At 38.0% G+C, this 15,298-nt stretch overlaps 1 protein-coding gene across 3 annotated transcripts in view; it reads left to right on the forward strand.

Moving 5' to 3' along the window:
- ATP9B (ATPase phospholipid transporting 9B (putative)) overlaps window positions 1–15,298 on the forward strand; it is a 233,069-nt gene that overhangs the window by 134,845 nt on the left and 82,926 nt on the right. For all 3 annotated transcript variants that reach the window (XR_008933488.1, XM_056854816.1, XM_056854817.1), the window contains exons 9-12: window positions 3,835–3,929; window positions 11,547–11,627; window positions 13,421–13,496; window positions 14,861–14,937. Coding sequence is in view for 2 of the 3 variants with exons in the window: in XM_056854816.1 (XP_056710794.1) it covers window positions 3,835–3,929; window positions 11,547–11,627; window positions 13,421–13,496; window positions 14,861–14,937 (329 nt within the window). In the remaining variant the exon portion in view is untranslated. The remainder of the gene's footprint in view (window positions 1–3,834; window positions 3,930–11,546; window positions 11,628–13,420; window positions 13,497–14,860; window positions 14,938–15,298) is intronic.

Raw genomic sequence — 15,298 nt, forward strand, 5'->3', positions numbered from 1 at the left:
GGTAGAGCATCTACTTGGCATGTAGAAGTCCCAGGTTCAATCCTGGGCACCTCCAGTTAACAGGACCAGGCTGTAGGTGTTGTGAAAGACGTTTGCTTGAGGCTTTGGAGAGCCACTGCCAGTCTTGAGTAGACCATATTGACTGCGATGGACCAAGCGTCTGATTCAGTAGAAGGCATCTTCATGTGTACTGGTGGTGATTTTTCAAAATGTTCTTTTTATAGGAAATGATTTTTTAAAACCCTCATCTTATTTTAGCCCTTTTATGTTTGTGGTTGCGTTCTTTTAAAATGCTGTAATCATGAAGTTGTGAAATTGTATAATCTATTTTCCTATCTGCTCAGCCCTACCTCTCGGCGGTGCACACCCTCAAAAGGAGCTGGTGGTGTTGCTTTTGCCTAAGAATAACTCTATCCAGGACTGAACTTTTCTCCTGCTCAGTCCCATTACTGGTTGCCCCAGTCCTCAAAAGAAGCTACAGTTTGATGCTATTTCATTAAATACTATTTGATGTTTGTATTTTGTTAGAATGTTCCATATCGGTAGGCCCCTTCAGTGTGCTTTTTGTACAGAAAGGTGGGATATAAAGTTTTCTAAAGTCTGAACTTAGATTTTTAAAAACTTTTTGTGAACATTTTTACAAAGTTCCTTTTGCATAATACTTATTAAAGAGGTAGAAAGACACCAGACACCTTTTGATTTATGTGGTCTGACATTTGTGGTGATGGTCCGGGGAATGATCTTGGAAGTACCTGATGTAGCATTGTTAAAGTTAAGTAGAAGAACAATGGGAGACCTATAGAAGACCTAGAGAAGTCATCCTGAGTTTATAAAGAAGTGTTGGGTTACAATGTAATAAAAATGCACAAGTTTATATAGTAATATTACTTAATGCTGTCGAACGCTCGTTCCGGGATTTTAAAACCTGCCATTTTCTATACAATTATACATGCTAACATTTGTATGTGATCACTTACAGGTATGCAGTCAGAAAAATAAATGTTCGTAATTATTGTTATCTGAGTGGGGGTTGGCCTCAGAGATGCTCTTTTTTTTTTTTTTAGAGCTGCAGTCTTTTTAAACCTTGCAGTTACAAAGAAAAGCTTGAAAATGTTTTGCCAAAAATACTGAACATTAAGAAGCAAGGAGATCAGTGAATCTTTAACTGTATTTCAGCCCTCAATTCTGAATGGAAGGACTTTCCCACATTTGGTTACAATTTAAAAATATAGTATTGGATAGCTAACTGATTTGCTGCTCTCACTTGGCAATTAGTTTCTTCATGAATAAGGTGTACAAATTATGTTAATTACATGTAATAATACATTCAGATGAACTACAGTCATCGATCAAGAATTATTTTTGATGTCTTTAGTGCTTGACATGATGCTGCCTACTTAATTTTTTCCCTATTTTTTGCTTTAATTATGCAGACTTAAATTGGTATGTCTTTGTATCTTGAAAAAATCTAGCCAATAGTGCTAAAGAATTATTTCCACATGCCTGGACAAGGGGAGGTTTTTATTGTTCAGGTTCTGCTGTAGTGATCACTATTGAAAGCTGAGTTGGCACAAAGCAGTCCCTTTTTCTGGATAAAAGGGAAACGGACTATGAGATAAGTTATTGATGAAATTAACTGCTGAAGTGGAGAGGAAATGCAGCTGGCCAATACATGTCATAGCGTGAGCTCTATTAAATGAATATATGTGCAGTCAACCATTCACGGGAGCCACACTGGTCTTGAACTGCATTGATCTATAGTATAATTCTAAATGAAATTGATGGATGAGAGCAGCCATTGACAGGAAGGGTAAAGAGAACCATGGAATGTCTTGTATGGGAAAGTATGATGGAAAATAGACGGTTGATTGGAATGTATTGTAAGACTGTGGCATTCTCGTGTTGTCTTAAGCTTATTGCCAGTGTTTTCAATTTCAACAGCCATGTCTGAAAAGTGCTTACTGTACATATCTGAATTTTAGAAGCTAATTATTATTGAATCCCCCCCCCCAGAAGTTAATTATTATTTTAGGACACGTGTAGTCGTACTGCTGGTTTTGTTCAGAGTGTTAAATAAACTTTGATATAGCATTATGTGCAATATAGTCCTTCCATTAAAAAAAAAAAACCCTGAAAGATTTATTTGCTTAATATGCTTTTTATGTAACAATTTATTTATTCAGAGTACATTAGGTTCCTTTGACAGAGGTTCCTTTCACTGTGTGAAAATTCCACCAGTGGGTCAGATATAATTTCAGGTGCCTTCTTTCTCAACCGTGTCCTTTCGGGCAGTTAGCTCACTTAGCTGCTACATTTACAGGCATTAATGAATAAAACATTGGGTTTAGCTAGATTTTATTTACATCAGGGGCCACGTACTTTGATTGTGACATCACATTTGTCCAGACTTGGGCACCCAAACAAAATATACTGATTGGCAATTGGTTAGCATCCTTCCTGGAACATGATACCGATTCATTTTGTCTTTCCTCATAATTCAGTCTTTCTGGTGCTTTGCCAAGTGAATGCCTTTTCTGTTTTAACTGTGTAAAATTATTCAAGCTGTGTAAATTCTTTGCACTTTCCCACTCAGTTTGCAACTGACTTTGTAGGATTAAACTACAGTCTTCCGATAACCTTATGTCATAGGAATATGTTCTTGATATTGGCTGTGGCAGGGATTGTCAGATGCTGTCATGCAGGATCTGGCCCTAGAGCCGTTTTACCTCCACTGCCGATAGTTGAAGTAAATGTCTGAGCACACGGGATATCGGTTCATGCAGTAAAGTATACTACCCCTTTCCAGCTCACTGTTTAGAACATTGGATAGTCCCCAGGGACAGAGAACTTTATCATCCTGGTTCATTGAACATATGGTTAGTACATAAGAAGGAGAGTTATGCTGAGAATTTTGCTGGTGGGTTCCATTAGAAAAATGCACTTATTTGACTCTTAGAGTTTGCTGCCTGGCTTTGGATCCAATGCATTTGCTTGCATCTTTAAATAAACATTATATTAAGAAGTACACTTGTAAGATGCTGGCTGAGTGGGCACAAAGGTCATAGCCATGCTTGCTTTTTTAAAGCATATCTTTTAAATTGTTGGGTGCATTTGTGGCAAATGCAAAATGAGAGGCAAATGGGGCTTGTCTTATGACCTTGCACTGGGCTTCAGAGGTGTTTGGAGAGTCTGTCTGCTTCTGAGTTCCTCTGAAACCCAGTGCAGTTCTAGGCAGAAGCTTCTACCTTTCTCTTGATCCTAAGAGAAGGGAAAGAACTTGTTTCCTTTAGTGAGATTGAACCTGAGAAGTCTTACAGAGCAGTTGTCCTTGCTATTTTGGAAAGCCTATGAATTGCAATACAACTGTGGGTGCAAGGCCCTTTTCTGCCTTCTCCTGAGCTTAGGAGAAGTGTGTGGGAAATGCCTCTTCACATACGCCGAGGTTTGAAAGTTCTCCTTTGGAGCAAGACTTCCCAGTTTTTCTGAGACCGTCTCAAGCCCAGTGGAACATCTGACTCAAGACCTTCCTTCTGGCCTGTGATAGGGACGAAACAAAATTGGTGGCCACTGCAAAGTTTAGAGGGCTACCAAGTCCAGCCGAAAATGGAAGATCCCTGATTTTGAAGTAGTTTTGAGGTTCAACAGAGCAGAAACTGTTGAAAAGAAAGTCGGGGGAAACTTTCCACACACATGCCTTTGACTCATAAACAGGGTCTATAGAAATTTTCCTGTTTTCCTTGTGCTCTGGTAAGTTTAAAAATGTTGGAAAATATTTCCGAAACAGTGTTGCTATGACTTAATGTTGGTCTCCATTGTTTGTTTTGCAACTTTCAGGTTCATGTTTTATCCGAACTGATCAGCTAGATGGTGAAACAGACTGGAAATTAAAAGTTGCTGTTAGTTGCACACAGAGGTTGCCAGCTTTAGGGGTAAGCTTTAAAGCTACATGTTTTCATCTATTTCATTGTGTAACACTTAACCTTCTGTTACAGTAAGTTTGGTTTCAATCCACAAAATATTGTGGGCTTATGTGCTTACTATTTCTGCAACTCTTTTCAGTTCCGTTACACTAAAAATTGTAGCTCGAGAAACAAAGCAAGAACTCTAGTTATAGTTTTATTAATATGTTTGATATTCTTGTATTGTCAACCAAAAGGTGTTCTTTCAAGGGGAAATTTGAACTGAATATTAGCTGCTTGTAATTTTTTTATTTGTAATTTTGTGTGTGTTGTATTAATGAATAGTGGGTATGTTTTAATTATGGTTGTAAACTGCCTTGAACATAGGATGAGGAAGATGATAGTTTATTTATTTATTTATTTATTTATTAGATTTGTATTCCACCCATTCCTGACAAGGTCAGGCTCTGAGCGGCTCACAACAAGAATATAATACAATAAAATACCTTACATTAACATAATTAAAATTAAGTACATCATTTAAGACAATATTAAATGAAACAGTCTTAATTAAATTAAAACAATCTTAAAACAGTTTTAAATAGTCTAAAGAATTTTGAAAGCTGTGATCTCATCAGGTCTCGGAAACTAAGGGGGTTACCGCACTTATATTCCCAGCGATGTATTAACAGTTTGAAAACGTTATAAAAAATACTGTTTGCACTTTGTTTGGCCCCTTTAGCTGTGAAGACATCTTCCAACCATTTATAAGCCGTGGTATCCAAAAACCCTTTTAAAGCGATGTTTTTTTATAACGTTTTCAAACTCTTAATACATCGCTGGGAATACAAAGTGCGGTAACCCCCTAAGAAGGGTCAGCTCTGGTTAGTACTTGGATGGGAGGATCACTACAGAAGCCCAAGATTGTTAAGCAGAGGTAGGCAATGGCAAACCACCTCTGAATGTCTCCTGCCTTGAAAACCCTACAGGGTCACCATAAATCGTCTGCGACCTGACAGCGCTTTCCCCCGCTATGTGTATTTGAGAGATTTTGCACTTATTTCTCAAACACCACCCCTGCAGGCTAACCACTTTTGAAAGAGATGGGACGTTCAGAAGCAGTATTTGAAGTGCAGGGGAGGATTACTGTTCAAGGCTGAACAAGTCTAAAATTCTGTCAGGCATGTTGAAAGCCAGAGGTACTCCTGAAGGAGCTCTTCATTAAATGAAAGAAGGAATGGGTAAAGAAACTTTGGTGGAGAGCCAGTGTGGTGTAGTAGTTGAGTGTTGGCTCTGGGAGAACCAGATTCGAACCCCGCTCTGCCATGGAAGGTTGCTGGGTGACCTTGGGCCAGTCACACACTCTCAGCCTAACCTACCCCACAGGGTTGTTGTTAGGATAAAATGGAGGAGAGGATAATTATGTAAGCCACCTTGGCTCCCCATTGGGGAGAAAGGTGAGGTATAAATGAAGTAAATAAATAACTCTAGTTGGACAACTTAAGAGTAATAAAGGACAAGTAGCATTCTTAACTTACATGCTGGCCTGAATGTTGTCGCTATCCAGGCATGTCTCCAATGAGAACAGTCTGTGAACTACTCTATTTGCCTTAATAACAGTGGGTTTTTAAGAATCTTAAGGAGACCGGTTTATCTAAGTTGCTAAAGCAGCCAGACAAAAGATTTATAAAATGTACTTTGAGTACTGCATGATATTTTGTAATATCCTACTGTAAATTTCCATTAATGGAAAGAGGGGGAAATGTTAACCAATTTCCTCCTCCTGCTGCTGACCACAGTTTGCCCTTGATGCTGTTCTTGAGGATCTCCTGTTGGGCCCTTTGGCTACAGTGGGAGGGTGGAAATGAGAAAGTCGTGTTCTGCTGGCATAAATGCTTTCTGTTACTAGACCTCTACCTTGGAATCCAAGCCATTGTATTTACTCCTTTGTAAGTTCTCATCATATATTTTTGAAACTTAAGATAGTGCCACTTAACCTCAGAAATACGTTGGCTATTCACTAGGGTTTTCGGAAGTAAAGTTAATCATTCATACCCATAGTAAAGCTCACTGTTTCCCCCCCCCCCCCAAAAAAAAACATGGTTTAGTGGTTTAATCCTTAAATATAAAATTAATCATTTTTTTAAAAAAAGATTGATGGTACAATATGCAATTAAATTTATGTAGAAAGTGAGAAGGAGAAGGTTGGATGAGAGTGAAGCCCTTTCCCATCAGCCTGCGTGGCCCAGCTGCTGCTTGTCTTGTCCCCTCTTGGACTTAGCAGAAAGAGCAATGGAAGTTGTTGACTGAAGTCCTTTCCATCTACCCGCCTGGCCTAAATGCTATCTGTCAGGCCATCAGTGGCTTATTGCACAGCAAGAAGGGAGTAAGAAACAGTCAGGCCTCTTCTACTGGCCTGCTTGTATAGATTTGTACAATTTCTTTGTTAGAAAGTTAGGGGGCAGTGGACTTCTTTGTTCCTTGAACAAAAACTCCTTTTGAATCTACCATTATCACAGAAATTGTGGAGGTCATGTTTACAACATTCATTTAGAGGTGCCAGTTTGTATAAAACACAGCTTTACGTAAGAGAAGCCTATTTGCAAGCCAAGTGGTATAATGGTGTACTCCTAAAATGGTTGCCTGGGGGCTCTGGAGGTGTATACAGTATCCCTTAGAAAATAGTCAGTCAGTCTGTTTGGGAGAATGGAATAATGGTAGAGAGCTTGCATGTTGCTAGAGATTCTGTTGCATCTAGTGATGTGCAGTTCCTTCTACCACCGTGTGACTTCGTTGTATAATACATTGTGACTCTGGCAGAGATATGTTGTACCAAGAGGGAAAGTTTTTGAGTCGCATTTCTCGGTTACCAAGATAATTAAAAGCTCCCAAGGTGTGTATTTTTACTAAACCTTATTATCTAGAATATTTCACCACAAAACCCTAACATTGTGTAGCTATCACAAGCATTCATATGAATCATTTACCGTCGCCTCCTCAAATTGTGATAATTTGTAGGATTCCCTAGTTAACATATAAGCAGATGAATTGTACTTCCTTAGAATGGCTTGATTTCTGTGTTACTGTAATTCTTGAATGCCACCTGCTGGGCTGCTACTAAAATAGCCGAAGAGATGCTTCATGCTTTAGCTCCTTGCTGCAGTTCTTTCCCGCAGCAATATAGCTTTGTATCTCTTGGATCGCCCACAGCCAGGTCTCCGTCACTAGCTTTTCTTACAGACTCTAGAAAAGAAAGTGTTCAGGTTGTAAATTCTGAGTTTACCATTTAATGAATGTTTTAAACTATGATTGATAATCCAGAATTCCCAATTACTAAAGCAGATTAAGATTTACAGCTTCAGTGTCAGAGTCTAGCATCCTATTATTCTCATTTCTTAGTGAAGTGATTGCTTTTTATTTGTATGGTTTGCTTGACTTTTCCCCTCTATGTATTTATGAGATAGAGTACTGGCTGGAGGCAGCAGCACCTTTGGGTTCTCCCTCAGTAATGGCAATCAAAAGAGGTGGTAGCCAGAGTACTTTTGGCATTTGTGTGGCAATGTGTGCAGTTTGTCTGACCAAGAAAATCTCAGTTACTCTCGGCACCTCCACCTTTGGAGAGCTACCCTTAATATTGTTGCAGAATAAACAGCCAGTGCTTAATAGCAAACGATGAGCATGAGTATGTTACTTTTCCCTCCCCACAGAGCAACTGATCTCTGAGACCTAGTTATCAGGTTTTCCAGGTCAGAAAGCATAGCGTTGACTCCTCAGTGTCAGCAGCAGAGCTTAATTTGCAGAAGAGCTCAGTCCTGTTGAATCATATTTTTAATGTCACTAGTGAGACATTAACTCAGCCCTTTTAGAACATGTGAGAGTTAATAATAACTTGCACAGGAGCTGAACGGAACTTGGTTACATGAAAAAAATGGTTTAAATGATGTGAGAAGAAGCTATTGCAAAATAGTCAGAGTGGAATTGCAAATGTTGATCCCATCACTAGCTCTATAGTGGATTAAAATTTTGCCATCGTTCTTAATGCATAAAATAGGCTGTGTTTTACAAAAAGAGAAAGAAAAGAAGCAGGGTTTGCAGACCAAGCAGTCTGGTCCTTCTATGGACATACGTTGTCCATAACAGTCGCTCGTTTTGATTTTTGCAGTAATCTAATGTAAAAGGTTGTATTTTGTGTTGTCATGGGCTGTCGGTTCTATCATCAATGTAGGTCTGTAACCTTATCCACAGTGACACCAAAAATAAACAAACTGGCAAACCTTTAGAGCTTTCTTAAAGAACAGATGACACCACCAAAGATGATCACAACAGATTTTGTTGTCTTCCAAAACCACTTAATGTGATCAGAGAATTAAAATTTCAACAAGTCATTTAATGATGGCTGAGCCGTAAGAACTGTAACACGCAGGTTAGGTTTCTTGGTTTCATAGTCATATGTTGGTGTTTTTCAGCACTATGCAGATTCTGGGGCATTCCTCCCTGGCTTAAGTGATCAAGTAAATTTATTAGCAGCAGTGAGGTCACTGTAATTTTCAATAAATGGCGACTTGCTGATTTATATCAAAAGATCCATACAGCAGTAAACAATACCATTTACATTTAATTAGTTTTATTGAACCAGAGGCAATTTTATTTGTAATGAACTGCATGTTATGATTAAAGATGTATTTTAATGATCTTTAAGTAAGGTGAACAAATGTTGCCCTTGACCTAATAGAGGAGGTTTTCCTGCATTATTGATAACTTTAGAGTGATTTCTAAATTATTATTGTGAACTGTAGGAGAAAACATTGTCATTATTGTTCCATCATTTAGTAGTTTTGTGACTTATGGAAACAATTGGGTGCAATCTTACAAAATGTTTGTATGTAAATAAGAGGCATACATGACTCTAAGCCCTTTTCATTTGAATATAGGTGACAATGCAGTGCATTCCTTATCAATAAAAATATAAACATTGTAGCCCTAAATCAGTTTCAAAATAAATGACATTGAGGTATATAATCAATATAGGACAAGCATTCAGTAATGGGATTATTTGGAATATAATTTAATTTGCAATAATTCTGAAGTTTGTCACCAATGTTTTTAATACCTCCTTTCCTGTGAGACATGAATTTTTCTTTTCTTTGCTCTAAGGGGGAATTTTTGATGCAGTACTGGAGCTATAAACGTAGTTCATTTTGAAAGAAAATAGTTCTTAAAATTGTTTTCTTCTGCAGTTACTATTTAGAAGTGAAGAAGTTTGGTTTATTTTCTTGAACCTTAGCAATTTCTGCAAAGTCTGATATTCTTTAAAGCAATCAAACTTTCTTGCTTGGCTTACTTCATTAATAGTTTTTATTGTATTACGAGTATGTGTGTGGTATTAGCTTTCTGCTGTACTGAGACTCTTATTTTTCTGTGCACAATAAAGCACATAATAGCCTGGATTATCTAAATTGTAGGTGATAACAGATTGAGAAGAAGTGAATGATGAAGATATAGGACACCACATGTGTATTAGTTTCATATGAATTATTTCTCAAGAGGCTGATGAAAACTAACTTGGAAGAACAAGAATGCAGTCAATAGGAGTTGTGTAAAAGCTTACAATAAATGGCTGGTGATTTAGCATAAAAATAGTTGATTTGTAATAGAAGATGTTGAAATCTGATTTGCTCTTTTAAAATATGAATAAAATAGTTGGATGAGCAGGTATAAATAATGAAGTAGAAAGTATGGTTAGAGTTCCATTCTTTTAAAATTAAATGGAAACATCTTGATAAATAGAGCTACTTGCTGATAATATTAGACGCTTTTCCTCTCTTTCCTCATGTACAGTGGGTTGGATCCAAAATACCGTTAGCAGAAGTCAAGGGATATTTAGTAGTGTTCCTCCAAAACGTAACGGTGCTACTAATAGAAGACTCTTCTTAATTAATTTCTTAATTCCACTTATTTAGTTGAAGTTGAAATAGATCAAAATAATATTTGCAGGTTGTTTGATGGTATCAGTAAAATGTTTGATTGTGAATGTGTACAGAAACAGACCAGTGCCCGCTTCCCTCTGTTTCTCCTCTTCATTTCTCTTAATTGAGGTGGAAGGTGGTCTCCAGCTGCCTTCTGTTCCTGCAAAAAGTAATAAAGCCATACTTTCCAGTGATGATCACCTTGTTATCAAGATTTGAGGCACTCTATGCCTCATGGATGATGGGGCCTGTGGATTGTGCCGTGTCTCAGTAATCTCTGTATTCCTTGATGGCTGTTCTTATCCTTGCTTCAGTGGACAATGAATACTCTCCAGTATCAGAGGAACATGCCTATTATATTAGGTGCTGTGAAACTCAGGCATCTGCAGCTGTCATCTTGTTTGTGGGCTTCCCAGAAGCACTTGGTTGGCCATTGTGTGAACAGACTACTGGACTTGATGGGCCTTGGTCTGACCCAGCATGGCTTTTCTTATGTTTCTTATGGTTTCCCCACTCCTACACGTGAAGTTAGCTGGGTGACCTTGGGCTAGTCACAGTTCTCTTAAGAGCTCACTCAGCCCCACCTACCTCAGAGGTTGTCTGTTGTGGGAAGAGAAGGTGATTGTAAGCTAGTTTCATTCTGCCTTTGATTCTGTGGTAAAGTCAGCATATAAAAACCAATTATTATTATTTTCCTTCTCTTCTTTCTCCTCCTTCTTCTCCTGCTCTTGGCTTGCAACCTGCTGTTGTTCAGTAAACTGAAGGAAGCTTCTTGAAGTACATTTCCCTAAGTAGAAAGACTAAAGCAGGGGTGTCAAATATAAGACCCTAGAGCTGGATCCGGCCTCTTGAGAGCTCTTATCTGAACCAGCTGAGGCAGCTGGCTCCCCCCCCCCCGACTCCTGATCTGGGCTGGCAATGTTATTGAAGTGATACCTCTGAGTATTCACCAAAGTGACGGTAGCAAACAAGAACATTGCGTGTGGGATAGCTAAGGAGAGATCCATAGATTCCTCCAAAACAAGAGGAATTAGGCGATTAGAGAAGGCTCTGAGGGTCAGTACCTCCAACATTTTGTGTTTGAGTACAGAGAGACAGGAGTTAAAAAATACATGCAAATAATTTGAAGGGAAAAGACATAATTTAAGTTACATAACTCCCTTTTATATCTGACATAATATGCATGCGTTTTGTATGTAGATTCATTAGAATCTGCCCAGGGTTTACATCAACGATCATTTCAGGTTATCATTTAATGTTTTTCAGCATGATCAGAATTAGAATTCATACTTTTGTGAAAGCAAAAATGTTAAACAAGATGATTTGATCCATTCCAGCATTGTAAAGAAACTTCTCGTAGTATACCTGAGAGTTGTGCATTGAGAATAAAAGTACTGCTTTTAACTGAAGTAAAAATAAATGGTCTCTTTTGCTATGTACGCCCCGAAAGAGATTACATATATGAAAGTTCTGGGTTGGGTTATGAGAGATACTCACAGAGCTTCAGTTTTTCGTTATATGTTGACATGCTGTTTTTTGTATGCATGTGTTGAGGTAGTGAGGTGAGAAATGCAGTACTGTTGAGTGCTGAAGGGGCAGATACTTGAAAGAATTGTGCACTTATTGATTAATGTATTAGTAGTGTAAAATACGTTGGTAACATTACAATGATCTTTTCTAGGATCTTTTTTCAATCAGTGCATATGTTTATGCTCAGAAGCCACAAATGGATATTCACAGCTTTGAGGGTACATTTACACGGGTAAGTAGTAATTGTATCAAATATGTAGGTAAGAAAAAACTGCTTTTAATGTGAATTACTGCTAAAAATATTCAAATGTGTTTCATAAAGTGTTTACATGAAAGAAAGTGATCTGTATTCCTCTGTACTTTGTTCAAACTTCTCTTCTTTATCACACCATTATGTTGTTAAAAGGGTTCTCAAGAAAATTTAGTAACCTTAGAAGTTAGGACTATGCTGTGTATTGTCTAGGATTAGATATGCAGGTTCATTTGCTTATATAGTTTAATCATGCCAATAAAGGCTTTCATATTCGCTTATATAGCAGCAACATGGACAAAGAAGTCCCTGTCCTATGGAGAATGAGATTTTTAGATGCAAACCAAAACATGTTCCAAAATGAATATATGACGTGTCCCCCTGTCCCGTCCCGTCGTCCCGTCCCACAAATGCTGAGAGCAGAATCAAGTTTTAAGCCAGTAATGCTACTTTTTTTGGTAGGATTCTTAGCCTAGCTAGAGCATACATTGAATGTTGGGAATGAAAAGAAGAGCAGTTGTTCAGTCGATTAAAAACAGAACGACAGCAGTTGCTTCAGTCCACCTCTGGGCGTTCATTCTCGGAAGCATACTCTTGTGTGTATATCTCTAGTTGGATGAGGATTAGTACACAAAAATGGTACTGCATGGACAGTTTCTGCTTCTGTTCCAGCTACTGGTGCTGTGCATGTAGGTGTCTCTTTAAAAAAAAAATGGTTATCATGCCAGTCAGCTGTTCTGGAAGGGAAGCAGGGGAGAAAAGTTGGTTAAAATATTTAAATATTAAAGTTTTTTTCTGTTGTTGTGCCTTGATTAGTGAGCTTTTCCCCCACAGAAATCACCTGGCACCAAAGTAGTTGAGCCCTGACCTGGATAGCCCAGGCTGGCCAGATTTTAGAAGCTAAGCAGGGTTGGTCCAGGTTAGTATTTGGATGGGAGACCAAGGAACAAGGGGGTTGCTATGCAGAGGCAGGCAATGGCAAACCACTTCTGAACATCTTGTGTATTGAAAACCCTATGGTGATGGCCATGTCAGCTGCAATTTTATGGCAAAAAAGTAATTGAGCTTTAGATGCTTCCAGAGAATAAAGGTGATAAAGTTGTTTCTTGAACTCAAATCCTTCTACTCACGAACAACCTCTAGGGAACCTAGAGATCTATATGCTATAGATCAGGAATTGCCAGCATGATGCCCATGGGTGCTATGGTACTAGCTGACATCATTTCTGGTACCCGCCAAGTGTTTTAAGAAAGTGGCTAGGGTCTGCTGGGGTTTTTGCCCAGCAGGGCTTCTGATTGGCCATTGCAGATCTGATTGGCTATGCAAATTCAAAAAATTATTGTTTCAGCAGAAGCTGCTGCCACATCACAGGGATCTTCACTGTATGTCTGAAGGTAAAACTGTGTATAAGCAAGCAAATATTTTTCAACAAAATGTTTATTGTAAAAAGCCGAGCTCCTGCCTGAAACATTGAAGAGTTACTATTAGAGTTATGCATAATCTCACTCTCTGACATTTTATGGTTAGCTCCACCTCCTGTGGCAGCCATTTGTGATTGCGCCCACCACTTTGTGTCAGAATTCCAAAGGTGCCCCCAGGCTGCAAAAGCTGAGGACCCCTGCTTTAGATATTTCTGTGTCAGCTTATTTATACTGGTTAAGCTAGTCTGCTTGTGGGTTTTTATTTGTTTGAAATTTACACTTCTGTAAAATGCATGGTTTATTTTATTTTTTATTGTTAATGCATGATTTAACAAGTTGGTCCTGTTTTAACAGGAAGACAGTGATCCAACTGTTCATGAAAGCCTAAGCATAGAAAATACATTATGGGCAAGCACTGTTGTTGCTTCAGGTAAGAAACAGTGCATACTTTACTTCTGAGGGTGATAATGAGCGACGATGGTTATTTATCAGGGTACCTTTAAGTTTTGTACTTGAATTTAAAAGCTGTTCTTGTTCTCTTTGTCTCGTTCCTTACTGTCTTTCTGTTCATGTTTGTTCAGTTGATCATGAACATTTCCAAAACCTTAGTCTCAACTCAAAATAGTCAACCGTATGTTGCCCATGAAATTGAATTGGTACTATCATTTATGTAGGCTTTTCTTATCAAACATCATCATCTCCCCTTTTCATAAACTCCCAAAAGGGTTCTATGGTAAAAAATATTCTAACGGACAATCTGGAAATTGAAATTGATCTACTGTAAATTGAATTCATTGTGCATTTGCATTAGTATTACTGATCTTCAGTAATACTGATTTTGTGGTCTTTTCCCCCCATTAAATTGTCAGAAGAGCAGCAAGCAGAATGGAAGGGTTTGAGGTATTCCTCCACATAATTTTGTAAACATCTCTGTGTCTTAACTGGATCCTTTATTTGACCTTGGCTGACAGCAGCATACCCCATCATGTAAGATAGGTTACGTATCATCTCATGTTTCCATACCTATCAACCCCATGTTTTATATCTTTAAAAACCATAAGTTAAAAAAAGGTGTTAGGTATGGTGATGATTTTCCTTCGTTTTAGTATCAGTGGTTCATTTCTTTATTGCAGTTGATTTCTGGAAAATCATCTTTACAGTTAGAGAGAAATGGGAATTTGTCCGTTTCCTTTAGAAAGTGCTGATTTTGCTTAATAATTAAGGGCAGGATCACAGTTCCTCTTCACTCAGAGGGTGAAAATGTTTTTCTGGAGAATATTGCCTAATCACCACAGCTACTCCATTAAGTATCTCGCCATGTGGAGATAGCCATTATGGGCAATTTATGAAAGCCATTAGACCCCAGTAAACACAAATTCATAGAATTAACAAGAACTTTGAGCATACACAAACATTGTGATGTTGAACTGATCCTGCAACAGCATAGAATTTCCTGTGTGTGTGCACACTTCTTCCACCCTACTACAGAACAACTAGAAACATTAGATCAGGGACATGCTTCTCCTGCAAAGTAATAGCTTCTTGTGCCAGATATACCAGGTGTCAAAGGACAAATCATGGGAGAATGTGTGAAAGGATAATATATGAACTAATTCACAGTATTTGATTGTGTTAAGTTTATATGTTAAAAATGCTAAAATAAAAGGCTGTGTTTTTTGCAGTGACTCATATAGTTCTGTATTCCTTTTCCTTCTTTTATATTTTCCAATTACTGTCCATTTGATAATTTTTCTGCTGAAATGTTTTGCTCTGGCTTTGCTTTATTAACTACAGGAACAGTAATTGGTGTTGTCATTTACACGGGAAAGGAGACTCGAAGTGTAATGAACACATCCAATCCAAAGAATAAGGTAAGGTAAACTGGTTCGAATGGAAAGAATGTTGGGTTAAAAAGTTGGTAAATCTGTAAACGTCTTTCAAAGATATCTAATTTACAGACTAAAGAGGGGATTAAGGTCAGATATTGTCATATAAATATTCTCAAATTATTCAAAAGGACTATAATTGATGACCTAGCCTTAAGCCCTGCCATTTTGTCTGCTGAATATGTTGTTTTTACGTTTTACATACTTCTCTATTTCTGCTGCTTAGGCTTCATAAGTATATGAGCTTGCTTTTCCAGCTGTGAAGCGTACTACTTCCAGTACATCTTCTGTAAGCGAAAATGCTATAGGCAAGATGCACTTTATTTGTCAAATATTTAATTACTTT

Source organism: Euleptes europaea, chromosome 8 (assembly GCF_029931775.1).
Source record: "Euleptes europaea isolate rEulEur1 chromosome 8, rEulEur1.hap1, whole genome shotgun sequence".
NCBI lineage: Eukaryota > Metazoa > Chordata > Lepidosauria > Squamata > Sphaerodactylidae > Euleptes > Euleptes europaea.